At 41.7% G+C, this 26,220-nt stretch overlaps 1 protein-coding gene and 1 long non-coding RNA gene across 4 annotated transcripts in view; one reads left to right on the top strand and one right to left on the bottom strand.

Moving 5' to 3' along the window:
* Positions 1 to 2,216, bottom strand: part of LOC139035128 (uncharacterized) — a 238,080-nt gene extending 235,864 nt beyond the window's left edge. Inside the window, exon 1 of the long non-coding RNA XR_011487651.1 lies at positions 2,135 to 2,216. This is a non-coding gene — a long non-coding RNA (uncharacterized lncRNA). The remainder of the gene's footprint in view (positions 1 to 2,134) is intronic.
* A 242-nt stretch (positions 2,217 to 2,458) lies between these two features.
* TDRKH (tudor and KH domain containing) lies at positions 2,459 to 25,160 on the top strand. 3 transcript variants are annotated; one of them, XM_020874349.2, is made up of 14 exons: positions 2,459 to 2,542; positions 17,695 to 17,831; positions 18,465 to 18,571; positions 19,190 to 19,379; positions 20,380 to 20,519; positions 20,626 to 20,947; positions 22,043 to 22,203; positions 22,381 to 22,553; positions 22,787 to 22,851; positions 23,128 to 23,279; positions 23,506 to 23,607; positions 23,856 to 23,949; positions 24,153 to 24,240; positions 24,419 to 25,160. In XM_020874349.2, exons 1-13 carry the CDS (start codon positions 2,460 to 2,462, stop codon positions 24,203 to 24,205), a joined length of 1,779 nt encoding a protein of 592 aa, XP_020730008.1. In that variant the 5' UTR covers position 2,459; the 3' UTR covers positions 24,206 to 24,240; positions 24,419 to 25,160. The 3 variants fall into 3 exon arrangements, with proteins under 3 accessions (XP_020730008.1, XP_020730009.1, XP_070323443.1); XM_020874350.2 differs by lacking the exons at positions 2,459 to 2,542; positions 17,695 to 17,831 and adding an exon at positions 2,808 to 2,934; XM_070467342.1 differs by lacking the exons at positions 2,459 to 2,542; positions 17,695 to 17,831 and adding an exon at positions 2,875 to 2,896.
* Positions 25,161 to 26,220: the final 1,060 nt, after the last annotated feature.

The raw sequence follows: 26,220 nt of genomic DNA, 5'->3' as shown, positions 1-26,220 counted from the left end.
AGAAGAGTAGTACTAGCATAATTTCTGATACTAAGACCCACGCTCCCAGTTGCTGGTTTCTGGTGAAGACCCTTGAGTGATGGGGCGAATCCTACAATGGGCAGAGCCACTGTGTTGTTTTCCAAAACCTCCGTTAGAGAAGCATTTGAATGGTTTGCATGTTGTCCAAGAAGGGAACTCTGTAAGCAGCAGGCTCTGGAACTACTGTGTTGAGAATCCTTCCCTGTCCAACCCTCTAGCTAAAGTCCACTTCCCTGCTTTGCCTTGTGGAGTGGAAACAGCTGCCCACTGAATTCTGGGCCACCCACACTTTAACTAGTTTCACCTGCTGCCACCTACACCTTGTTCAGAATACTCTTCAAGGAAATAAAACGGACTCTTTAGGACTGGAGATGAGAATAAAGAAATCACAATTCACCCAGTCCCAATTTGTCCTATGTCTTCTTCTTTTTACTGTGACTTTTTTTGTTATGCAAGTATTTTTTATTTTTATGTAGCTGAATTTGTTAGCATTTTCTTTGATAACTTCTAGGTTTCATATCATATTTAGAAAAGCCTCCTACTATCTAAAGTTATTTAAAAATTACCCTATGTTTTCTTTACTTTTATAATGTCCTTTTTGTATATGTAAGTATTTAGTCCACCTGGAATTTATTTGGGTGTTAAGGTGTGAAATAGAGATCCAATTTTGTATTGTGTGCTAAGTCACCTCAGTTGTGTCCAACTTGTTACAGCCCTATGGACTGTAGCCCACCCAGGCTCCTCTGTCCATGGATTTCTCCAGGCAACAATACTGGAGTGGGTAGCCATTCTGTTCTCTGGGGAATCAGGATCTTCCCGAACCCAGGGATCAAACTCACACCTCTTACCTCTCCTACACTGGCAGAGGGGTTCTTTACCACTAGTGCCACCTGGGAAGCTTTTATCTAACCCTTATCAGATATCCAAAGTAAATGAACAGACAATTTACAGAAAAATATAATTGCCACTTAAACGTACTAAGAGATGCTCAACCTTATAAGAGAAATGAAAATTCAAATTGCAGTGAGATGCCATTTACACTACCAGATTGTCAAAAATCCAAAAGTTTTATAACAGGCTGTATAAGCTTGCTGATGGCACAGGAAACTGGTAAAATATCTGTAGAAGGCAATTTGTCAATATTATACTTACCAAATCCTTTTCAAATGCTGTTGGTGAAATGTAAATGAGAAAAATCTTTGTGGAAGAAAAGAGAATTTGTGAAATTGTATATAGCTAAATTAAAAAAAAAAATACACACACTTGTCAGACTTAAATGTTTGAAGCCCTAAATATTTACTGTACAGATATACAAGAGACAAACAAAATATACTTGGGTATCAATATAATGTTAAAGGACTGATTGAATAAATCTTAATACATGCCTCAAGCTTGCTGTGAAACTTAACTATTAGGCAGATACCTATGTGCTGCTACAGAAAAATATCTGGACCATGCAAAAAGAAATTGCAAAATAGTCATATATAACATGTTATCAACTGGATAATATATATAAATAACATATGCATATTATAGAAATCTTGTGGAAAATCCACAAGAATCTGGTAAAAACTGGGTTGCTTCTTTTAAGGATGAGAAACCTGTTCGTTCCTTGGTAGAATGTACATGTATTACATATTCAAAACACATATATTTTTTAGATTAATACAAAACTGAAAACTGAGGCTCAATGGCATCTCCTTAGTTAACTAAACATATAATCTTGCATTTATTTTACAAACATTTACTGCGTGCTTATCATGTGCCAGGCATTGTGATAGCAGCTGGTGCGAAGATTCCCACATTACAAGGAGTGCCCAACCCCAGGCCGCAGGGTGAGCCCCTAATGCGGGGCGGGGACTGGCGGCAGGGAAGGGTCAGGGCCGCCTCGCGAGGCTCTCCGCCGCTCTGAGTGGGTAGCAGGGCCCAACCGTCCATAACGGTCCAAGTACCCAGGCGGAATACACTCTTCCAAAGCAAACCGCCGTCTGCATCCCCTTCCTCGCCCCCACAGTAACGGCCCCCCTACCCGCAGCTTGTGCCTTCGCGCCAGTAGCCCAACCCCAGGGAAGGGTTGGGCCCCTGAAGCCCGAACTACCCCCAGCTCCCTTACCACGCGTTGCCCCGAACTTGGGTCCTTCATCTCTCCTGCTATGTGGTGTCAGTCGTCGTGTGTTCACTCCTCGACAGAGAAATAGAGATCCTCACGCTCTGCGGCGCAATTCCTTCCGCTTGGCTTTTTCTTCATCTCTACAAAGACTTTTTAATGTTTTCCCGCGGGATGAGGCGGGGGGACGTTTTTCGTGTCTCATGAGTCTCTGTCATGGTATGCGGACCGATCGAGGCAAAGGATCGCCCGTCAGGAGGCGGCTTCCCCAATGGTCACTGGGTTGTAGAGTGGCACTGGCTTTGTACAAAGGCACTAATTTTGTGCGGAGATGCGGTTGCGTGATTCCACCCCTTTGCACCTCCGGAGCGTTGATTTACACCCCCCACCCCCACCTCAGTGGAAGCCTCCTAGGTAATTGGCCTGGAGATGGGCTGGGAGTGCTCCTGAGCCTCTAATTGGCTGTTTAATACTCAGCAGGTGCAATCTCAATGTCGTCGGCTTTCCCTGGAGTCTATTGGCTGACCTGGTGGGCGGGCTTTGATTTCCATCCGGGTAATTGGGTACCAGCACGCAGCACAGCGCCGTCGCTCAGGGGCAGTTCCCGCGAGGATTGGTTTCGAGGAGGAGGTTGATTGGTCGGGCTTGCAAGCCGGGCATTGATTGGTGCGGGCCGGCTGCGGGGGCGGGGAAGTGGCGGCTGAAGCGAGGCTGGCGCGCCTTGGAGTGGTACTGCTGGTGAGAGGCGGCTACCGCCCCAGGGGTGAGGTGCGAGGCAAAGTGCGCGACGGCTGATTCCAGGAGCGGTAAAGGCAGGGACCAGGAACGGAGGTTTGGGGAGTGGGGGAGGCTGAGCCAGGGACACCACCGGCAACAAGAAGGCGGGAATGTGGGGCTGAGAGAAGAAAGGTGCCCCCGGGCGAGACGAGGGTCTGGGGCCGGGGAGCTAGCTTCTGAGCCTGGCATGGTGAGGCGCTATGTGGGGGCAGCTTTCTCCCACCCCGGGGCTAGTAACTGTTTCCATGAAAGTGCGCTCGTCCCAAGGTAGTCACAGCGGACCCTTTCACCGTAAGAGAGGGTTTGCCCCAAGCCATTGATTATCAGTTTGCCTCTTATTTCCCAAAGCTTTTTCTTTAATGGTCTTCAGTATTTGTTTTTCCAGTTTCCCTCTTTAGTTTTTAATGCAGCTAGAATCGTGGGCTTTGGCTCAAGACTCCTGTGTCACAGTTACTCTTTCCTCACCCGAGAGAAATGGGTGAAGGCTTTTTTCACTCACTGGTTTAAAAATAAATGTAGCAAGAATGAGAAAACTTTTTTAAAAAATGAGAAAATTGATTGAGCTGCTTCAGTTTAACAAACAGATCACCATGTTTTAGGTACCTTGTAGGTTCTGGTTGTTAGGAGATATTGGAATGACATATCAGATCCTGGCTCCCATGGAGTTCACTTTGTGTTTTGAAATGTATATCAGATAATTGTTAGCAACTGTTTTAATACAAATATCAGGAAATGTCAAAGTTAGCTTTTACTGAAAACCGTTGCCTAAGTACATTTCTCAACCTTGAAATGACCCACATGTCTACTCTATCTAGGAGCTATGATCTTAAGTTCTAGTCTCCTCCTCATGTTCAACTTGAAGTAATAAAATCAAACACAAGTTAGCATTTAGTTATGTAGAATTGGCGCAATGCCTGGTAGCTCAGACGGTAAAGCGTCTGCCTACAGTGCTGGAGACCAGGGTTCGATCCCTGAGTCAGGAGGATCCCCTGGAGAAGGAAATGGCAACCCGCTCCAGTATTCTTGCCTGGAAGATCCCATGGATTGAGGAGCCTGGTAGGCTACAGTCCATGGGGTTGTAAAGAGTCAGATACAACTGAGCGACTTCACTTTCACTTTCTTTTTTTTCACTGTAGAACTATTCTCATTTCCATCATATTTTCCACTTTTAATTTTTAACAGAAATTTAGCAATGTGAAAGAATATGTAGACTATACTTGATTAATGTTAATCAAGGAGATATTCTTTGAGATATCAGCTGATATTATAGCACAAACCTCATTTGTAGTATCTGAAGAGATGTTAGTAACATTTAGGTTTTGTTTCAAATGGAAATCACCCAGTAAATTCATCCATGTCACAGACATTCATCCCCCCCACTCCCCCCAACAGATCATCAATATTCTATCTCAGACACTACCATCTACCAGGTGCTCAAATGAGAAACATGATAGCCGGCTCCTTGGCTCACCCTCTGACATTTCCATAAATCAGTTGCTGGATCTTGTGTATTCTTCCTTTGAAAGCTCTCTGAACCGACTGTCTGCTTCTCTCCATCTCCATCATTGACACCTGGACTAGCCTCTGAATTGGTCTCCCTACACCGGCTGTTGCTGCCTTCAGTTCATTCTCACGACAGACTTAGCCCTTAATCAATGATTATAAGCAAGCAAGTGCTATGAAGGGATGTTTAGAGTACTGTGGAAACCCATAGCAATAAAACCCAGCTTAGTACAGGGTCATACTAGGGTCATTCTGTCCTCTCTGAGACAGAGAAGAACATTTTGAGGTGTTCTTGAGACCCTTTGGAAAACCTCAAAGTTAATTAGAGGTCAGATGAACTTTATTTAGAATTTGAACTTTGGGAAGTTTGTCAAAAATATCAAAAATTTTTGAGACTTCTCTGTCAGTGGTTAAGACTGAGCTTCCAATGCAGGGAGTGCCAGTTCCATCCCTGGTCTGGGAACTAGGATCCCACATGCCACTCCATGTGGCCAAAAAGTTTTAAAAAAAGAAATGTAATATATCAAAAAGCTTTAAAACACTTGGTCAAATAGGATTGTACATGGAACGATTCTTAGTCACGTAACCAGAGTGACAATAAAAGATCTCAAAGGCAAATATAGAGATGTATTTCTGTTCCTCATATCTTCTTTTTCCTGAAAACATTTTTCTTTCCTCAGATACTGCAATGTTTCCCTTATTCTAGTAGCTTAAATTGCATGTATTAATTAGAATTCCCAGCTCTTAAAACTTATTTTTAATGAAAACTAACAAGCAATTAACTTTTTTATGTTAGCATTCTATAGACTGGCAAGTTTATATATAGTATGTAAATATTTATATACTATTTATGCTCATAAATAGTACATGAATACTATTTATGTTTTCTAGAAAACATGTGCTTTTTAATAGAAAATGTCTTAGCATGACACCAAACCTATTAAATAGTTCAGGTATCTTTAGTTTCTTAGTGAAAGGAAATCTATATTCACTAATGCTACAGTAGTTCATTTTATTTGGTAATTATCTATTTGGTAGACTTTCAGCATTTAACTTAGTTTAGCAAAATGCTAAAATTTCAAATTACCAAAATATGGAGAGCATTTTGGATAGACATACCCAAAACATAATTAATCCGAAAGAGTTTACCTAAAGACTTTTATTTCATTTACCTCTGTTTACTTAAAAGTTTCATCATATCAAGTTATTTTCTTGCCAGCAAATTTTGCAACAGATTTAAGGTCTTGTTTGATTTCTAGTAAATCTAAGGTACAATAAAAATATTATCCATTATGTTAATGATTCTAAAGAGATATATATTATTCAGCAAACTTAAGCTAACTTTAATACCAGCTATTGATTCAATATTGAGTATTTCCCAGCTGTTACCAGAAAATTGGCTTCACCTCTTGGTGGGTGTCAAGCCATAAAACCAAGTCAAAGACTGGGAGAAAAAAGGATTTATTACTTGCAGCAAGTAAGGAGAACACTGAGAATCTGTCCCAAAGCAGTGTCTCCTCAAACAGCAAAACTGGTGGGGCTGTGTAAGGGCACATGCATATTCATGAAGGGACTTGGGTGATTGAGAGTCCTAGCTTTAGTTGATTGAAGTCTGGAGAGTGAGGAAAAGACAACATCATCCCTTAGGTGTCAGTTGATCTGGTGGTTCAGTGCTTCAGGCTAATCTTTAAGACTGAAACAGAACCTGGAGTTCTGTTAACAACTGATAATATTATCTTGGCTGTTGTTACTTCTCTTGCCTGATAAGCCATTGTTTTCTGGATTCTTTGTTCTCTTAAAATCATTAGTTACTGTCATGAGACCTGTTCAAGGACAAGCATTGTGGCCAGGCTTAGATCACAAAATGACTTAGGCTAAAAATGGCTTCTCTACTGTCAAGAAAACGTGTCCAGGGACCTCTTACCTATCTGCTTACAAGATCATGTGAAATTTCTGAGTATTTATATAGGTGTTTTATTTTCTTTAAGCCAATTATATAGAGTTCTTTTACAAATTAATTTTGGCAATACAGCACATCTACCAGAGAAGGCAATGGCAACCCACTCCAGTACTCTTGCCTGGAGAATCCCAGGGACGGAGGAGCCTGGTAGGCTGCCGTCTATGGGGTTGCACAGAGTTGGACACGACTGAAGCGACTTAGCAGCAGCAGCACAGCTACAACACAGATACATAACAGACACCGTATAGTTTTCATTCCAAAATTTCAGCCATGAATCAGGGACAATAATGTTAAACCCATCAGTTACAAGCAAATTCAAATTGGGTTTCTGGCAGACGGAACAAATCAGTCACCTTTTTAGATGGCTAAACCCTTTTTACTAATGCTTAATGGAGAAGATAGTTAAGACTTTGTCATTGACAAGTTCCAAATTACCTACACCCTTCCTGAAATTTGCATTTAATTTTTTAAATTGAAGTGTAATTGATTTACAATGTTAAGTTAGTTGCTGGTATACAGCAAAGTGATTCTGCTATACATATATACACGTGTTAGTTTTCGTATTTTCCATTATGGTTTATTACAGGATATTGAATATGGTTCCCTGTGCTATACAATAGGATGTTGTTTACCTACTTTATATATAGTAGTTTGTATCTGCTAATCCCAAACTCCTAATTTATCCCTTGTCCATTCCCTTTTCCCTTAGGTAACCATAGGTTTGTTTTCCATATCTGTGAGTCTGTTTCTGTTTTGTAAATAAGTTCATTTGTGTCTTATTTTAGATTCTACATGTAAGTGATATCATATGGTATTTGTCTTTCTGACTTACTTAGTATGATGATCTCTAAATCCATACGTGCTCCTGCAAATTACATTCTTTTTCATGGCTGAGTAATGTTTGTGGTAGAGTAATATTTGTGCCACATCTTCTTTCACTGCTCCTCTGTCAATGGAAAAGTAGGCTGTTTCCATGTCCTGGCTACTGTGCATAGCTGCCATGAACATAGAGGTGCATGTATCTTTTTGAATATGGTTTTCTCAAATATATGCCCAGGAATGGGATTGCTGGATCATATGGTAGTTCTACTTTTAGTTTTTTAAGGAACCCCCATTCTGTTCTCCATAGTGCCTGTATCAATTTACATTTCCACCAACAGTGTAGGCGGGTTCCATTTTCTCTACACCTCCTCTAGCATTTATTGTTTGTAGACTTTTTGGTAATGGCCATTCTAACCAGCGTGAGATGATACCTCCTAGTAGTTTTGATTTGCATTTCTCTAATAATTAACAGTGTGTTGAGCATCTTTTCATGTGTTTTTTGACCATGTGTCTTCTTTGGAGAAATGTCTGTTTAGATCTTTTGCCCAGTTTTTGATAGGGTTGTTTGTTTCTTTAATTGAGCTGCATGAGCTGTTTGTGGTATAATCTGAAGTCAGGGAGCCTGATTCCTCCAGCTCTTTTCTTTCTTAGAATTGCTTTGCCTATTCAGGGTCTTTTGTGTTTTCATAAAAATTTAAAAATTTTTTTGCTGTTAATTTTGTGAAAAATGTCGTTGGTAATTTGATAGGGATTATATTGAATCTGTAGATTTCTTTGGGTAGTATACTCATTTTGACTATATTGATTTTTCCAATCCAAGAACATGATATAGCTTTTCATCTGTTTATCATCTTCGATTTCTTTCATCAGCGTTTTATAATTTTCAGAATACAGGTGTTTTGCCTCCATGTATAGGTTTATTTCTAAGTATTGATACTATTCTTTTTGATGATACATGGGATTGTCTCTTTAATTTCTGTTTCTAATCTTTCATGCTTCAGTCATGTCCAACTCTTTGCAATCCCATGGACTGTAGCCCACCAGTCTTCTCTGTCCATGAAATTCTCCAGGCAAGAGTACTTGAGTGGGTTGCCATGCCCTCTTCCAGGGGATCTTCTTGACCCAAGGAAGATCTCTTACATCTCCTGCATTGGCAGGTGGTTTCTTTACCACTAGCGCCACCTGGGAAGCCCCATTGAAATGCAAGAGTATATAAATTTTGTATCTTGCAACTTTACCAGGTTCATTGAGCTCTAGTAGTTTTCTGGTAGTATTTTTAGGATTTTCTGTGTATAATATCATGTCATCTGCAAAGAGTGACAGTTTTATTCTTTTCCAGTATGGATTCCTTTTATTTATTCTCTGGTTGTCATGGCTAGGACTTCCAGAACTATGTTAAATAAAACTGGCAAGAGCAGACATCCCTTGTCTTGTTCCTGATCTCAGAGGAAACACTTTCAGCTTTTCACCATTGAGTATTATGTTAGCTGTGAGTTTGTCATTCAGTTCAGTTCAGTTGCTCAGTCATGTCCGACTCTTTGCGACCCCATGAATCGCAGCACGCTGGGCCTCCCTGTCCATCACCAACTCCCGGAGTTTACTCAAACTCATGTCCATCGAGTCGGTGATGCCATCCAGCCATCTCATCCTCTGTCATCCCCTTCTCTTCCTGCCCCCAATCTCTCCCAGCATCAGGTCTTTTCCAGTGAGTCAACTCTTCGCATGAGGTGGCCAAAGTATTGGAGTTTCAGCTTCAGCATCAGTTCTTCCAATGAACACCCAGGACTGATCTCCTTTAGGATGGGCTGGTTGATCTCCTTGCAGTCCAAGGGACTCTCAAGAGTCTTCCTCAACCCCACAGTTCAAAAGCATCAATTCTTCAACACTCAGCTTTCTTCAGAGTCCAACTCTCACATCCAAACATGACCACTGGAAAAACCATAGCCTTGACTAGACGGACCTTTGTTGGCAAAGTAATGTCTCTGCTTTTTAACATGCTGTCTAGGTTGGTCATAACTTTCCTTCCAAAGAGTAAGTGTCTTTTAATTTCATGGCTGCAATCACCATCTGCAGTGATTTTGGAGCCCAAAAAAATAAAGTCTGCCACTGTTTCCACATCTATTTCCCATGAAGTGATGGGACCAGATGCCATGATCTTAGTTTTCTGAATGTTGAGCTTTAAGCCAACTTTTTCACTCTCCTCTTTCACTTTCATCAAGAGGCTTTTTAGTTCCTCTCACTTTCTGCTATAAGGGTGGTGTCATCTGCATATCTGAGGTTATTGATATTTCTCCCAGCAATCTTGATTCCAGCTTATGCTTCTTCCAGCCCAGCGTTTCTCATGATGTACTCTGCATATAAGTTAAATAAGCAGGGTGACAATATACAGCCTGAGTTTTTTTAAATCATAAATTGGTATTGAGTTTTTATCAAAAGCTTTTTCTGCATCTGTTGAGATGATCATATGATTTTTATTCTTCTATTTGTTAATGTGGTGTATCACACTGATCAATTTGCAGATATTGAAACATCCTTGCATCTCTGGAATAAATCCCACTTGAACATGGTGTATGTTTTTTTAATGTATGGTAGGATTCACGTGGTTAGTGTATGAGAATTTTTACATCTGTGTTCATTAGTGATATTCACCTGTAATTTTCTTTTTTGGTGGTATCTTTGTCTGGCTTTGGCATCAGGTTGATGATGGTGTCATAGAATGAGTTTGGAGTGTTCCTTCCTCTGCAGTGTTTTGGAATAGTTTCAAAAGGATAGGTGTTCACTAAATAAATGTTTGATAGAATTTACTTGTGAAGCCATCTGGTCCTGGACTCTTGTTTGTTAAAAGTTTTTAAATCACAGTTTCAGTTTCAGTACTTGTGATTGGTCTGTTCATATTTTCTATTTTCTTACTGGTTTTCTTTCCTTTCTTCCAAGAAAGGAGACTGTACCTTTCTAAGAATTTGTCCATTTCTTCTAGGTTGTCCATTTTATTGGTGTATAGTTGCTCATAGTAGTCTCATATGATCCTTTGTATTTCTGTGGTATCAGTTTTTCATTTCTAATTTTATTGATTTGTGCCCTCTTTTTTCGTTGATGAGTCTGGCTAAAGATTTATCAATTTTATCTTTTCAAAGAACCAGCTTTTAGTTTCATTGATCTTTTTTTGTTTTCTTCATCTCTATTTCATTATTTCTGCTCTGACCATTATGATTTCTTCTATTAACTTTGGATTTTTTTCTTTCTCTAGTTGCTTTAGTTGTAAGGTTAGGTTGTTAGATTTTTTTCTTGTCTCTTGAAGTAAGATTGTATTGCTGTAAACTTCTCTCAAAACTGCTGCTGTGTCCCACGGGTTTTGGATCACTGTTTTCATTTTTCTCTAGATATTTATTTATTTCGCCTTTGATTTCTTCAGTAAACCATTGGTTGTTTAGTAACATATTGTTTAGCTTCCATGTTGTTTGTTTCTTACCTTTTTTTCCCCTTGTAGTTGACTTCTGATCTCATAGTGTTGTGATTGTTGTGATTGGAACAGATGCTTGATATAATTTGTTTACTGTCATTACTCTATTTTGTCTAACTTTCTATGTTTGTAGCCTCTGTTCCTCAGCCTGCAAAATTGTAGCTTCTTACTTCTGTTCTCTGTCCCCTTGTAGGTGAGGTTGGTCCAGGGGCTTCTTCAGGCCTCCTGGAAGGAGAGACAGGTGCCTGCCCACTGGTGGGTGGAGCTGGGTCTTGTCCCTCTGGTAAGCAGGAGTGTGTTTAGAGGTGGCTGTGGGATCAGGACAACTTTAATCAGCCTGTCTACTGATGGGTGGGGCTCTGTTCCCACCTCCTTAGTTTTGTTGTTGTTGTTGTTGTGCTGGGTCTTCATTGCTGGGTCTTTTGTTGCTGCGCACAGGCTACTCTTCGTTGCAGCACATGAGCTTCTCATTGCAGTGGCTCTTCTTGTTGCAGAGTATAGGCTTCAGTAGTTGCGGCATGTGAGCTCAATAGTTGTGGCCCATGGGCTTTTGTTGCTCCACGGCAAATGGAATCTTCTCGGACCAGGGATCCGTGGATCCCAGACCAAGGATCTGCCAATGTCCCCTGCATTAGCAGGTGGATTCCTATCCTCTGTACCACCAGGGAGTCCCTGTTGGTTGGTTGACCTGAGGCATCTCAGCATTGGAACCTGTAAGCTTTTGAGTGGGGCCAGGTCTCAATGTCCAAATGGGGACCTCCTGGAGAGCTCACATTGAATATTCACTGGGGCCTCTGCCACCTGCCCTTGCCCCCACTGTGAGCCACAGCCAACCTCTATCTCCCCAGGAGAACCTTCAAGACCTCCAAGTAGGTCTGGCCCAGGCTCCCATGGAGTCACTGCCCTGGGTCCCAATACATGTAAAACCTTTTATGTGCTCTCTAAGAGTAGAGTCTGTTTCCCCCCAGTCCTGTGCCCCACTGGCCTCAAAACCAAATGCTTTGGGGACTCCTGCTTCTGATGCCAGATCCCCAGGTTGAGGAGCCTGACGTGGGGCTCAGAACTCTCACTCCTGTGGGAGAACCTCTGCAATATAACTATTTTCCAGTTTGTCAGTTGCCTACCCAATGGGTATGGGACTTGATTAAATCGTGGAAACGCCCCCTCTGTCTTGTTGTGGTTTCTTCTTTGTCTTTGGATGTAGAATATCTTTTTTATTGGTTTGTCTTTTTTGTCAGTGATTGTTCAGCAATTAGTTGTGATTTTGGTGTTTTCATGAGAGGAGGTAAGTTTAAGTCTTTTTACTCCACCATCTTATCTCTTCAATATCCGGTAGACTTTTTAATGATGGCCATTTTGCACAGTGTGAGGTAGTACATCATTGTAGTTTTGATTTGCATGAAATTTTTGTTTTTAAAAAATAGCCTGGGTAATTTCCTGGTGGTCTGCACTCCCCAGTGCAAGGTTCAATCCCTGGTTCAATTACACAAGCCACACAGTACAGGGAAAAAAAAAAAAGGTCCAGATAAGAGCTCCAGGAAAAGACCAAATAGAATATTTGCATCTCAAAGGCATGGGAAGAAAAATACAAGTTCCTCCTTGGAGTACTTTGTTCCTTAAGGGCTAGATTTTTGTTCTTCAGTACTTGCAAGCCTCTTAATAAGTGAGGTTTTGTTGTTGTTTAGTCACTAAGTCATATCTGACTCCTTGTGAGCCTGTGAACTGTAGCCTGCCAGGCTCCTCTGTCCATGGGATTTCCCAGGCAAGAATACTGGAGTGGTTACCATTTCCTTCTCCAGGGGATCTTCCCAACCCCTGGAAGGGAACTCTTATCTCTTTAGTCTCTGGCATTGGCAGGCAGGTTCTTTACCACTGGCACCACCTGTGAGTTTTGTATTATTTCTGGAGGCCACACCTCTGGTCCTATAAAGACTAGATTTTTAAAAACAAGTGATAGGGGAAGCACACTGACTGAAAACCGCCCACCCTGGCCAGGCACCATAGTAACTATTTGCCTGAGTTATTTTATGACAGGAGTTCCTGGTAAGGAACACGGAACTCATAAGCCACCACTAACCAGAAGAGTTCAGGAAAGAACAAAAGGAGACACCATCTGTCCAACCACCTGCCATAATCCTTCTCGTTGGCATCCATCTTGGCTGAGCAATGCGTGTGCCACCAGGAAGGACTCTTGAGTCAGGATGATTGGCCAAAGACAACCTGGAAACTAATCCCATTACCATAAAACCTGAGACTATGAGCCATGTGGCAGAGCTGTTTTCCTGGATTCCCTTACCCTTCAGCTCTCTGCCCAGGAGCCCTTTCCAGTAATATTTCTTGCTTGGCTAGCACATGTGTCTACTCGGACAGTTCATTTCCAAGTGTCAGACAGGAGCCCATTTTTGGGCCCTGGAAGGGGTTCCCCTTCCTGCAACACAAGGACAGTGGTTTTTAATTCCTCATAAAACTGAGCAGTCCCCTCAGTGCAAGGACTGACATATGCATTCACCAATGCTGGAATTTTATGTTCCCTCGTTTAGCTTGGGGGACAGAGACCCCACCTCTCCCCAGTAAAATTTCTGTCAGGTTCTAAATATCAGCTATGATCAATTTAGTCAGGCCAGTGGTCACCCATCTTGGCAATCCATTTACAAACACTTTTAAGGATTCTTCCTGGGTTTAAGAAATTATGTAGCTATGGTCTACAGCCTCAGGTGTCCCGTTTCTTTTTCTTTTAATTGAAGTATAGTTGATTTACGGTACTGTGCCAGTCTCTGCTATACAGCGAGTGACTCAGTTTTACACATGTATTTCTTTTTTAAAATACTCTTTTCTTATGGTTTCCTGCACTGTATATAGTAGGACCTTGTTGTTTGTCCATTCTAAATGTTTGCATCTACCAACAGCAGATTCCCAGCTGGTCCCTCCTCTCCCTCCCCTTGGCAACCACAAGTCTGATCTCTATGTCTGTGAGTCTGTTTCTGTTTGTATAGGTTCATTTGTGCTGTGTTTTAGTTTCTACATATAAGTATGATATTTGTCTTTCTTTCTCACTTCACTTGACATGATAATCTAATTCCATCCATGTTGCTGCAAGTGACATTATTTTGTAGTTCTTTATGGCTAAGTAGTATTCCACTGTGTATATGTATGTCTCATCTTCTTTATCCATTCATCTGTCAGTGGACATCTAGGTTATTTCCATGCCTTGGCTTCTGTGAATAATGCTGCTGTGAACATAGGGGTGCATGTATCTTTTTGAATTATAGTTTTGTCTGGGTGTATGCCCAGAAGTGGGATTGGTGGATCATATGATAACTCTGATTTTCTGAGGAACCTCCATACTGTTTTCCATAGTGTCTATACCAACTTGCATTCCTCAGGTGGTCCCATTTCTAAAGGTAACCATTTAATAGTGTCTCCGGAGTGGAAAGGCAAGTCAGAAGATTATTAGAATGAGTATTCAAAGATAGAGTTGAGCAGTTTTTAGGTACCTATCATTAATCTTTCATTGGCCTTCTACAACAAATCTTTAAATGAGGCTATTTTGAAATTTTGAAGTCTTTTGAGCCTTCTATATATCAGTTAAAATAGGTACAATAGTTTAAGATGAGAGCTGTGTAAAATTTTAACTTGGAAGTTTTTCAGTTCACAGGATCCAAAGCTTTAAAAAGCTAGCCCTGTACAAATATTTCTCCCTGCTAACCTAATTTTTAAAAGAGAAAAATTCTTTCCACTATTTCTAGTAGACCCTGCAGGCAGAGTTTCAGGAGACTGCCAGCTTTTAACTGCATTCAGAAAATCAGTTTTGGAATGCCAAAAAGAGAACCTAGTCTTGGCCATTTCAGGGTGGGGTTTCCTCTAATTTTTAGTTAAGTATTTGCGAGCATACATAAACCCAGCTGGCATTCCTGTAGGTGGCTGTCTGTCTGCATGGGAGTTTGGCCTTCGAGGCACAATTTCCCATTATTAACTTGGCAGCCTGATTCAGATATGAGATACAGTCTGAGCAACATTATAAGGGCAGTATAGTGAATCGAATGTGTGCTGCTTCTGAGTCTAGCTCCCCAAGAATGTTATGCTTTATGGTTCAGGCAGGTATTTCTGCCAGTGGGATGGTTTGGTCGATGCATGGTGCAGATACACAGTGCACAGTGGAGAGGAGAGAGAAGGCCAAAGGGCAGAGGAAGTTTTTTTAATGTTTAAATTATCCTCAACTTGCCTTAGAATATGAATTTTTATTTCATCACACGTAATTTGTTAAAGTTAAAAGCAGAATGGTTGTAAGTGTATTGATGGGCTAAGGAGTAAGACTGTGAAGACAGAAGTGACATGTGACAGAGCAAGGATACTTAAGAAAGCACATCCTGTTCCCCTAGTAGAAGTAGTGTTAGAATATAAGGCTGTGGAGATGATAGGCAGAGATTAGGTTATAAAGAACCTTTCATACCACTGAGCTTACATGTAGGCAGGAGAGTTGCTGAAGAATAAGAGGAAGTGTGTTCATTCAAAGATTATTATTGACCAAATACTAAGTGGCTACTATGTGCTAAGGGGCTTCCCTGGTGGCTCAGACAGTAAAGCATCTGTCTGCAGTGCGGGAGACCCGGGTTCGATCCCTGGGTTGGGAAGATCCCCTGGAGAAGGAAATGGCAGCCCACTCCAGTATTCTTGCCTGGAAAATCACATGGACAGTGGAGCCTGGTAAGCTACCTTCCACGGGGGTCGCAAAGAGTCGGACACGACTGAGCAACTTCACTTTCACTTTCATGTGCTAAGTACTGAGGAAAAAAATTTTTTTAATTCCTGCTTCTGGGGAGTTAACTTTCCAATGGGGAAACAATCAAAATGAACACCTTGCAGGTCATTATAATGACTGGGTTTTAATCATAGTGAAATGGAAAACCGTGGAAGGATTTGAGCAGATGAATAACACTTTTCACTTACCCCAGCTGTTGTATTGGGAATAAATTGTACAATGATAAAAAGCAGGGAGGTAATTAAGCTTTTTAATAATCTAGACAAGAGATAATGGTGGTTTTGAGCAGATGTTGGTCATAGCAATGGAGAGGTTAAAAAGTAGTCAGATTCTGGATAATCAATGTAAAACAAATAGGATTTGCTTCCAGGATAGATGTGCTGTTTGAGGGGAAGAAGAGTAAGATTTTTAGCCTGAGGAACTGGAAAGAATGGAGTTGCCACTAACTGATAGGGCAAAGAAGAAAGGAGTGAGATCCGGAGTGCTTAGCAAACTTGCATTTGCTAAGTTTGAGATACCTATTAAACATCAAATGGAGATATTTCATAAGCAGTTGGATGTACAAACCTGGAGTTCAGGAGAACAGTCCTCACTTGATCTATGAATTTGGGAGTTAAACATCAGCAAATAGATGGGGCTTAAAGCCAAGACAGAGTGATTCTTGAATAAAGAGGGTAAAGGACAGACCCCTGGGTCACTCCAGTGTTTAGAGGTTAAAAAATGGAGCAAGACCCAACAAAGGAGGCTGATGGAGCAGCCAGAGAGGGAGAAGGAAAACCAGGAAACAGTACTATGATGCCAAGTGAAGAAAGTGTCAGAGAAGAGGGAGTCACCAGCTGTGCCAGACTCTGGTGGTGGGGGAGGTCGAGGGAAGACTGAGACTTGATCACTGGATTTAGCAAATCCAAATCCCTGGTGACCTTCACTAGAGCAGCAGGAGTGAACTCAAGAAGAGAAATCTAGCACAGAAGCATTGACACTGAGTTTTCTTGTAAAAGGAAGAAAAGAAATGAGTAGTATTTGGAGGAATAAGTGGAATTGAGAAAGAATTTTAAGAAAGAAATAATAGCGTGTTTGTCTGCTCCTGGAAAGATTCGGTAGAGAGGAAAAGATTGATGATGCAAGATAAGGAAGGAGAGCAACACTTATATGACAGACTCAGTGCTAGAGCCAAGATCGTTCATTCATGACCACAGGAAGGAAGATAAAATATTTAGGAGGTGGAGGTGGATGGATCAGTTTGGAAGTTAGTAATATTTTCTCCAAATGCTTTACTTTCTCAGTGAGATAGGAAGCAGACATCAGTTGAGAGGGAGAATGAGGAAGGAAGCACTAGAGGTTGGAGAAGAGATGGTGTAAAATAATTGGGAGGGTAAGAAAGTATTGGTACATGAAATAAAGAAATAGAGTGAGGGATATATGCTTGGTAAGAAAATGAAGATACAGTCAAAGAGAGACTAATAGCAAGAAGACCATTACAGTGGTCTAAATGAGATTTGATGAGCAATCAGTCCAGGTACAGTGTCGGGGTTATTCGCATATAGATAGTAGTTCATGCTTCAAGTATGGATAAAATTGCCCAAAGAGAGCAGAGTGACAATAGCAATGGATAGAGGCCACTGGAAGACAAGCTCAAAACTCAGAAAACTCCTCTAGATAAATAGAAACCATGGGAAAGAGGGAACAGAGGTGAGATTAGATAAGGCTTATATATGCCATCTAGGTTAATTACCTGGAAAGTTTTAGTTTTGATGAAGGAGCCGGAGAGAATCCCCTTTCATTGTTAGCTGAGGAGTAAATAGAAATGAGTACAGAGAATAAATAGATCACACTTTCAAGAAAGAGAAGTAGAAGTAGCAAAACCTAAACCTGGGCCTGGAATGCCATTCCTTTTAGAGACAACAGCATCTGGAAAGGCCAGGAGGCATAGAAGTGCATATGTAAGGAATTTTAAATAGTTTGATATGAAATATAAATTTTGTTAAATATTTGATTCAGTTAATTTCTTGTTCCTTTGTCCTTTAAAGCTGATCAATAAATAGTTCTCTTTGCAGGGGTTGAGAAGGGAGTAATACTCCTCTATTTAGTCATATGTGTATGTGTCCCTCAGCTAACTTTCTGAAAAAATACCCTGTGGCCTTTCACATGAAGTACACCTTGAGACTGTTCAAGCTCTTGAAATGGGAAACTAGGCTGTAGTATTCTTTGTAATATTGTAATGTGTTCCATTCTCTCTGACATAAAAGTTGTATGAAAGCTCCTTTCTCTTCATTTGCTTATTTCAGGAGGCGGCCCAAAATGTCCACTGAACGGACTTCTTGGACAAGTTTGTCCACTATTCAAAAAATAGCACTGGGCCTTGGGATCCCTGCCAGTGCAACAATTGCCTATATCCTATACCGCAGATATAGGGAAAGCAGAGGTATGTGAATCCATGGCTGTACATACCGAAGTGGTTAGACTATGTTCTGGCATTGTTAACTTGAAACTTCTTTCAAGTTATCATTTGTTGGGATGTAATTAACTCTCTGTGAGGGACCTTTGAAACAAAGTTTTTCTTTTCTATGTTAATGTTAAGCTAGTCTGTGAAATAAAGAACCATTTTATAATTCTGTTGATTTGTTCCATTCAGCAACATCAGCACTGTAAGGGATTCTGCTAACTGTTGGGTCCAGTTTCCCCACAGGCTGGACTTAGAGAGTAGGAGTTACAAAAATGATTTGTGTATAAACAAGGGAAGTTCTGAGCCTAGTGGACTCCTCAGGCAACTTCTGGCCTTCATTCTTCTCCAGGAGTCATGTCTTGGGAGAAGTAGTTTGCCCAGAATCCAGTGGCTTTTCCCATTTTAGCATTTGAAAACGGTATCCCAGAGAGAATGCCCATCTTCTGGTCTTTGAGGACCTTTTAGTTTCCACTCAGATGCTGCTTCTCCTTCTCTTTATGATTGAAATCCTCAATTTATCTTTTACATCAGTGTCTCTTTGACAGCTTTGATTCAGGGGAGGGGAAGTAATAGCTTTGGGTATGTCTAAGTCTGATCTGATGATCTGTGCAGAAGAACGGCTGACATTTGTTGGGGAAGATGACATCGAGATAGAGATGCGAGTCCCCCAGGAGGCTGTAAAGCTCATCATTGGCCGGCAAGGAGCCAATATTAAACAAGTAAGTGTGTGAGCAGGCAGCAGCTTTCCCAGGGACTGATTTCTGCTGTCCATCCTCTGTCCCCATTCTGTAAAACCCACTTACACTATGTATATTTTAAACAAACAAACAAACATCAACAACAAAAATAGGAAGTTTCTAGCTGCTGTTTTCCTTCCAGAGATGAGTACTTCGACTTCTTATAGAATGGGTGACTTAGCTTGAAATGGAGATTTTTAATTGGATGGTTCTCATCCTGGTATAGTTCGAATCATTCCTTTCTGCAATGGAATTATGAACTCATTAATTGGCAGTAATAAATTAATTGCTCCCTGATTGTTTTTACCATCTTCCATTATTCAGTTGGAATGTCAAGGAAACAAAATAATTGATTCTTTAATCCAAATTTGGGGAAAGACCAGTCTAAACACAGAGAAACTGTTTTGGATTAACTGCTGTTTAGGGTTACCTTTGTCTCTCCTTCCATAAGTACATATAATTGAAGACTGCTTATGGCACCCGATTTCACTGATTGCTGTGTCCAGTTCATCCACCTCCAGGGTTAGGTTGAGAGTACCCTTAGCTGACCCAGGTGAGAGCTCTTCCAGAACATTCTGCCACGTATCCTTTTCTCTGCAGCTAAGAAAGAAGACAGGTGCTCGGATCGATGTGGACACAGAGGATACAGGAGATGAGCGGGTGCTGCTTATCAGTGGTTTTCCTGTTCAGGTGTGCAAGGCCAAAGCAGCGATTCATCAGATCCTGACAGAGAATACCCCAGTGTCTGAGCAGCTCTCAGTTCCCCAGAGATCTGTGGGCAGGATCATAGGTACCCCTGGACAGCTTTCTCTGCTGTCTCCTTTTTGTTTCCCTTTGCCTTTCTTTCACACCTTCCGGAGGGTTTTTCCTGGCCTACTTCCCCTTCACCTTGCTGAGGAAAAAAAGACAGGGAAATTGAGACCAGAACTTTACTTTTTTATAGAGCCAGTGGTAAAGCAAAACTCAGTACCTCAAGAAGTTGTAAGAGAACGTCCCTGGTGGTTCAGTGGTTGAGATTTTGCCTTCCAGTGCAGGGAACATGGGTTCGATCCCTGGTTGGGGAACTAAGATCCCACAAGCCTCAGGGAAGCTAAGCCTGTGTGCCACAACCAGAGAGATGCCTACATGCTACAGCTAAGACCCAACACAGCCAAAAATAAATAATAAAAATTTTTTAAAGTATGATCTGAACCTTACAAATAGGTTCCACAAGGGTTCATGTAAATGTATTTACCTCATATTAGACTTTTAAAGGGAAGCTAAGGATGCTGATTTTATCCTAAATCTCTCAAGACTGTGCTCTAGAAAGCACCTTCCCCTAGAGCATTCCTCATGCTGTTGTGAGAAGCAGAGAAATGTCCTGTCCTTGGTCCAGTGGTTTCATGTAAGATATCTTCTAATGAAGTGAGGCTGTGAAGTCTGCTCAGTGGCCAGAAGATGAAAGTGACATGACCACATTAACTTATCCAGTGTGTAGAATTTAAATAAAATGGATAGAGCATATAATCTAGTACATATATAGAGCAAATAATCTAGTACATATATAGAGCAAATAATCTAGTACATATATAGAGCAAATAATCTAGTGTGTGTATATATATATATATATATATACTATAATAATCCTTATTATAGTAAGGATTTCAGTAGCTTCTGTTTTCCATTCACTATCCTACAGTCTGTTTAGTTTGAAAATGAGCCCTGACTCTCCCCTCGTAGTGTATACAAGATAGTGGCATCACTAGTAGCAGTAGAGGAAAGGACAGTGTTTTATGTATTATTCAATACAGGGCGAGGCGGCGAGACAATTCGTTCTATCTGTAAGGCCTCAGGAGCCAAAATCACCTGTGACAAAGAATCAGAAGGAACATTGCTACTATCAAGACTTATAAAAATCTCAGGAACACAGAAGGAAGTGGCAGCAGCTAAGGCAAGTAGCTAACCTGAATTGTGTCTGAGAGTGAGAAGAACCCTTCACTCCATCCTGGGTCAGTATCTGACCATGTAGATATCATCCCTTCTCTTATTTTCCACAGCATTTGATACTGGAGAAAGTTTCAGAAGATGAAGAACTTAGGAAGAGAATTGCTCATTCTGCAGAAACCAGAGTTCCACGGAAGCAGCCAATCAGCGTAAGAAGAGAGGAAGTAACAGAGCCAGGTGGAGCCAGAGAGCCAGCTTTATGGAAAAACACTGGCACTAGCTTAAAACAGGCTGCACCTCTGGCAGTTCCTCCCCACAAAGGAGATGGCGACGTGGCTGTTGTAGGACCAGAAGAGGGTTCCTGGGAGAAACCTAATGATGACAGCTTTCAGAGGTCTGGTGTCCAGACCAGTCCAGAGATGTCCATGTTTGAAAGTATGTAACAAAGGGGGATCCCCTTAGCCACATGGAAGATAGAAATACTGGCTATGTGTGTATGCTCAGTTGTGTCCAACTGTTTGCAACCCCATGGACTGTTGCCTGCCAGTCTTGTCTGTTCATGGGATTTCCCCGGAATACTTTTAACAAGTTGCCATTTCCTTCTCCAGGGTATCTTCCCAACCCAGGGATCGAGCCCTCTGCCAATCCTGCATTGGCAGGTGGGTTCTTTATCACTGCTACCTGGGAAGCCAGAAATACTGGCTTAGATATCCCAGAATAAGGAAACAATAAAAAAATAATTTCTGTTTTCTTGACTACATTTACAGTTCTTTAATTACAGATGGGACTTTCTGGCAATATTTTCCTTGGGTTAATACTGAACACACATTTTTTTTCTGAATACAAACCAACTAATAATTAGAGAACAATATAGAAATATGCTCGTTCACAGGAAACTGGTCTGTAAGTAATACATCAAATAATTGAATTACATGATATTCTTTCTTCAAACATATACAAATAAGTAAAATACTTTTGAGTCCAATATTTTTTCCTGTCTCATTACTGTTCTTAAAAAACTTCACCATTCAAGAAGAATGAAAAGGCTGTGGGCTTTTTCTTCTGTGCGTAGGTACTGGGATGGGCAGGGAAGACCGGAGTCCTTAAGAGGTTCATAGACGTGCCCAGGGTCTAATGAGTCGGTGGTGGGATACAGTCTGGAGCAGGCCCACATCTGTCCACATATCTTCTCCCTGGTCCTGCTGTAGCTAGCATATGGGCATTTCCCTTCATTATAATTGGTGCTGATTTGAATACATGGCAGATGACAAAGAATGTGAATGAACTCTAATTACTCAATTACATAGAAAGGAACAGAACATAGCTTATAGTACCTTTCCTTCAGGATTTTCTTGTATGATTCATCCACTTGTCCCTCCAGCCATTTTTAAATGGTATTAGCCACTTGGTAGTTGTACCTCTCACCCCACCGATGCAGTCTTCCCATTTCAACCGGAGATGATTCTGATAATGGTCATCATTTTAGATAACAATGATTCTGTAGTTTAACTTGCTTATGCCTGTGGTTAGTTCCCAGTCCAGACTTCAGTTTCCATGCTGATGAATTCCTAGAAGTCTATGTCTCTGCCTCTGAACATCCTAACCACTTCTGGATCCAAATCATTGGCTCCCGCAGCCTGCAACTGGATAAGCTTGTCAGTGAGATGACCCAGCACTACGAAAATAGTCTGGTGAGTCGCTACAGGGACAGGGCTGGGGTCCAATGGAGGGGGACATATCCTTTTCACTGTGATGTGTTCTCTTCCCCTTCCTGTGGAGCAGTGGCTTGTTCTTCCTTCTGGTGTCCAATCTCTTAGCCCCTCCCTTCCTAACTCTGCCGTCTCCTGACTCCTCACTTCCTTCTGCAGCCTGAAGACTTGACTGTACACGCGGGAGACATCGTCGCTGCGCCTTTACCGACAAATGGTTCCTGGTATCGTGCCCGGGTCCTCGGTACCTTGGAGAATGGGAACCTGGACCTTTACTTTGTTGACTTTGGAGATAATGGAGATTGCCCACTGAGGGATCTCAGAGTGCTCAGGTCAGTGTGGTGTCAGGCTGGAGTCTCATCCGTTGACTCAGTCCTGGCCATAGCGTGGTGAGCTGTTTGCACTTCTCACTGGGGAGGGGGTGGGGTAGGGTTGGAAGATAACCTCTTTACAGAGATCAGTTAATTATCTTCTGCTGCTGGGTTAACTGGTACTGTCTAGAAGCAAGGAATATAAGAAGGCCCTCCTAGCACTAGGATTCTAATTTCAGTTTCTTTCACTTTAGGAGTGACTTTCTAAGCCTTCCGTTTCAAGCAATAGAGTGTAGTCTGGCACGGATTGCCCCCTCAGGTAAATTGATCCTATTACCTATTGACTCTGCGTCCAAATAGAATAACTTTCATAGGGCATGTGGTGGGGATTCTCACATTCCCAGGCTTTTTGAGTTCTGGGGGCTCTGGCGCCTTTTCATCACCAGTGCCAGACAGCAACAGTCAGAAACCTGCCTGGCAATCAGACATAGGTACCTTCTGAAGTAGGTAGTTCCAGCTTCCCTCCAGGACATAATCCCACCCCTGTCAGCACTGACCCCTTCTTAGGCTATGTCTACAATTTTTTTTTAACCAGGTGAACAATGGGAAGAGGAAGCTTTGGATGAGTTTGACAGACTCACTCATTGTGCTGACTGGAAGCCCCTGGTGGCCAAGATCTCTAGCTATGTCCAGTCTGGGATCTCAACTTGGCCCAAGGTCTATTTATATGATACCAGCGATGGGAAGGTAAGACTGAGGTTCACTCGTTGCTCACTGTCTCTTCAGTATATTTATAGGCTCATCTTCCTTTTCCTTTCCCAGAAATCCTTATTTAATGATAGTCCTGCCTCATAAGATCCTGCTTAAATGAACCACCAAAGGAATTTTTTGAAGTATCAATCCCAGCTCTTCTGCCCTTCCTTTGATTTGCCCTTCTTTGAACACCAAGAAGCCTTTTCATTTCTTTTCTCAGAAACTTGATATTGGGCTAGAATTAGTTCGTAAAGGATACGCAGTCGAGCTTGCAGAAGATGTGGAAAGAAGCCAAGCTGCCCCAGTGATGTTGGACGACCTCGTAAGTGAGCCTTTACCATCATGGGGTGCTGCTCTGGGACCAACCTTGTGCCTCAAGACAGGGGGGCTTCTAGTCAGGCGTGCAGTTTGTAGAGCACTCTTAAGGACTCTGAGTTGCTCCACTAGTTGATCAAGGGAAGCACTGTGTCCCTCAGCAGCCACACCAGACTCTGAGCAAAATGATGCGGTGGCTTCTCCTTTCCCACCAGCCAAACACATTCTTCCTTTTTCTCCTGTTTATGCCCTCAGGCCACAGAAACAGATGTCTCACTGAGCATGCTCACTGAGACCAAGAAGAGCCCTGGAGAGATAGCAAACACCCTGTCCTGCCTCAGTTTATCAGGTACAACAGCATTTGCTCCCTCGAGCATCTCTGGAAGTTACCAGTTCTTAGTCAGTCTCTCCCAACTAGGGAAGTTGTGTCAGGATTTATCTCCTAACCAGAGTGGTCATTGAACACCAAAAAGCCTATTTTTTTCTCTGATCCTCAATGGCAGTGCCTGCCACAGTAGGGCAGTATCTAACTTTATCCTCATGTCTGAATAGAAGCTGCTTCTATGTCTGGTGATGATAATCTTGAAGACGACTACTTACTCTGAAGTCACCTTCAGTTGCCTCGGCCATCTGCTTTGCTGTGAGTAGAACTGTCCTCTATCTGTAGCAAGCAGAGAGTAATGAGGGTGACCACAGGGCCTTGCCTCTTCCCTGTAGCCCATCATATTACTACTTCTCTGCAGCTGCCTTCCTGCAGTTTTACTTTCAGTTTGAGCCCTTTTAAGCTTCTTGTGTCTCTCTGTGTGTGTCTTTGGCAGGTTTGGCATAAGACTTGGTGCCTGGAGAGAAGAGCCTATAATAGAGATCTATGCAGTTCTTCCTTCGTTATATACGTGACCTGGCTTGCTGTGAACCAAATGCATTTTCTTCTTCCACTGGACTACCAGAGGGCATGTGGGGTGGAAGGAGACAGACACATGCCCCTAACTCCACTACCACCCCGTGTGCCCTGTGCAGTGTGAGTACTGCCGCACGGCGCTCAGGCTGCTCAGTATCCAGCTTGTCCCCTCTGCCAGTCATAATACACAGTATGCTAAGCAATGTCCTCTTTGAGGCTGGGAAACAGCCAGGGTTTGGTTATTGGAAGTGATGATTCTGCAGACTGACTCACCGCATCAGGTTGACTCTGGTTAAGGGGAAATCTTTTGAGTGGTAAACTCAAAGATTGCAGTTAAGTCAGGCAGCAAAGGCAAAAATCAGCATAATTATATTAAAAGCCTCAGGAAGTGAGAAGAGAATACTGCTTCCCAGCCTCAACTGCTGATGTGTTATTGAAGACAAGATTTTTGTAACAGTGCTCTAGCTATTTCCCAGTAAACTTTGGTTAAAATACAAGTAGACAAGGAGAAAGGTAACTCAGGAAATATTGCTATATTGCTGGTATAGTATCTATATCAATATATGTATATACACAGAGCCATAGAGAACTTGTAGAGCTGTTTAGATCACTGGGGTGTTCTTTGCTAAATAAAGTTCTTAAGAAAGTTATCTAAAACTAAATGCTGGTTGAATCACAAGATGGAAACAAGCCTATGGGTATCTTCTGTACTGAAATCTGGTAAAATTGCCAAACACCTCACACCACCTATGAAACAGCTGTCCCTCTCATGTGCAGATCATATTCTTTCCTTAAAGTGACTTCAGGATTAATCATTCACTAACACCTCACCTCAAAGAGGTAGATTAGAATTATAGAAACCTGGGTTCTAGGAATAGATCTTTGCTGTGAACTTACAGAGCCTGTTTTCTTACATAGCATCTCTCCATTTCTGACAGTATTGTAAGGATCCAGTGAGAACTGTGAAGGTGTTTGAAAGTGGGCAGGAGAATAACAGTAAATTAACTTTTTTTTTTTAAGATCAGAAAGGTAAAGTAGAAGACTTAAAACTAGTATATAAGACACTGATATGTGGGACTTTTTAATCTAGGAGTTAATGAAGTCTACCCATATACTACATGGCAACTATGTTTTCCAAGAAACACAATTTTCAAATTTTATTGTCTTAGAAAAACCTCAGTACCAATTAGCAGAAAGACTTCAGCGAAGGAGCATCTCTGGGTAGCTTGGGTAGTCCCACAGGAATCAATGAAAGCATGCCGTTGATTTGATATTTCAGACCTTGGCTGCACTTGCTCACTGAAGCAGGCTCGGCCCTGGAATTGGAGCTACTCTACGATAGGATCATGGGGCCAGTCAGTCCCCAGTTTCCTCAGCCTTTACTCTTTTTTAAATTTTATTTCATCGAAGTATAGTTGATTTACAGTGTTGTGACAATCTCTGCTGTACCAAAAAGTAACTCAGTTATACATTCTTTTATTTCTGTATTCTTTTTCATTATGGTTTATCCCAGGATATTGAGTATAATTCCCTGTGCCATACAGTAGGACCTTACTGTTTATCAGCCTTTACTCTAAAAAGAGGTCTCCTGATATAAATTGTTCATAGGACTTCTCTGAAAAATGAGTGGTGTCTCATTCTTAGCTACAGTTTGTTACTGTGTATGAAAGCCTTTTCCTTTAATATGGCTTTTAAGACCTCTTAACCCATCCTGATGGGTTC

Source organism: Odocoileus virginianus, chromosome 5 (genome assembly GCF_023699985.2).
Source record: "Odocoileus virginianus isolate 20LAN1187 ecotype Illinois chromosome 5, Ovbor_1.2, whole genome shotgun sequence".
NCBI classification, from domain to species: domain Eukaryota; kingdom Metazoa; phylum Chordata; class Mammalia; order Artiodactyla; family Cervidae; genus Odocoileus; species Odocoileus virginianus.
The sequence above is the reverse complement of the archived record's forward strand: the minus strand, read 5'-3'. Positions and strand labels throughout refer to the sequence as shown.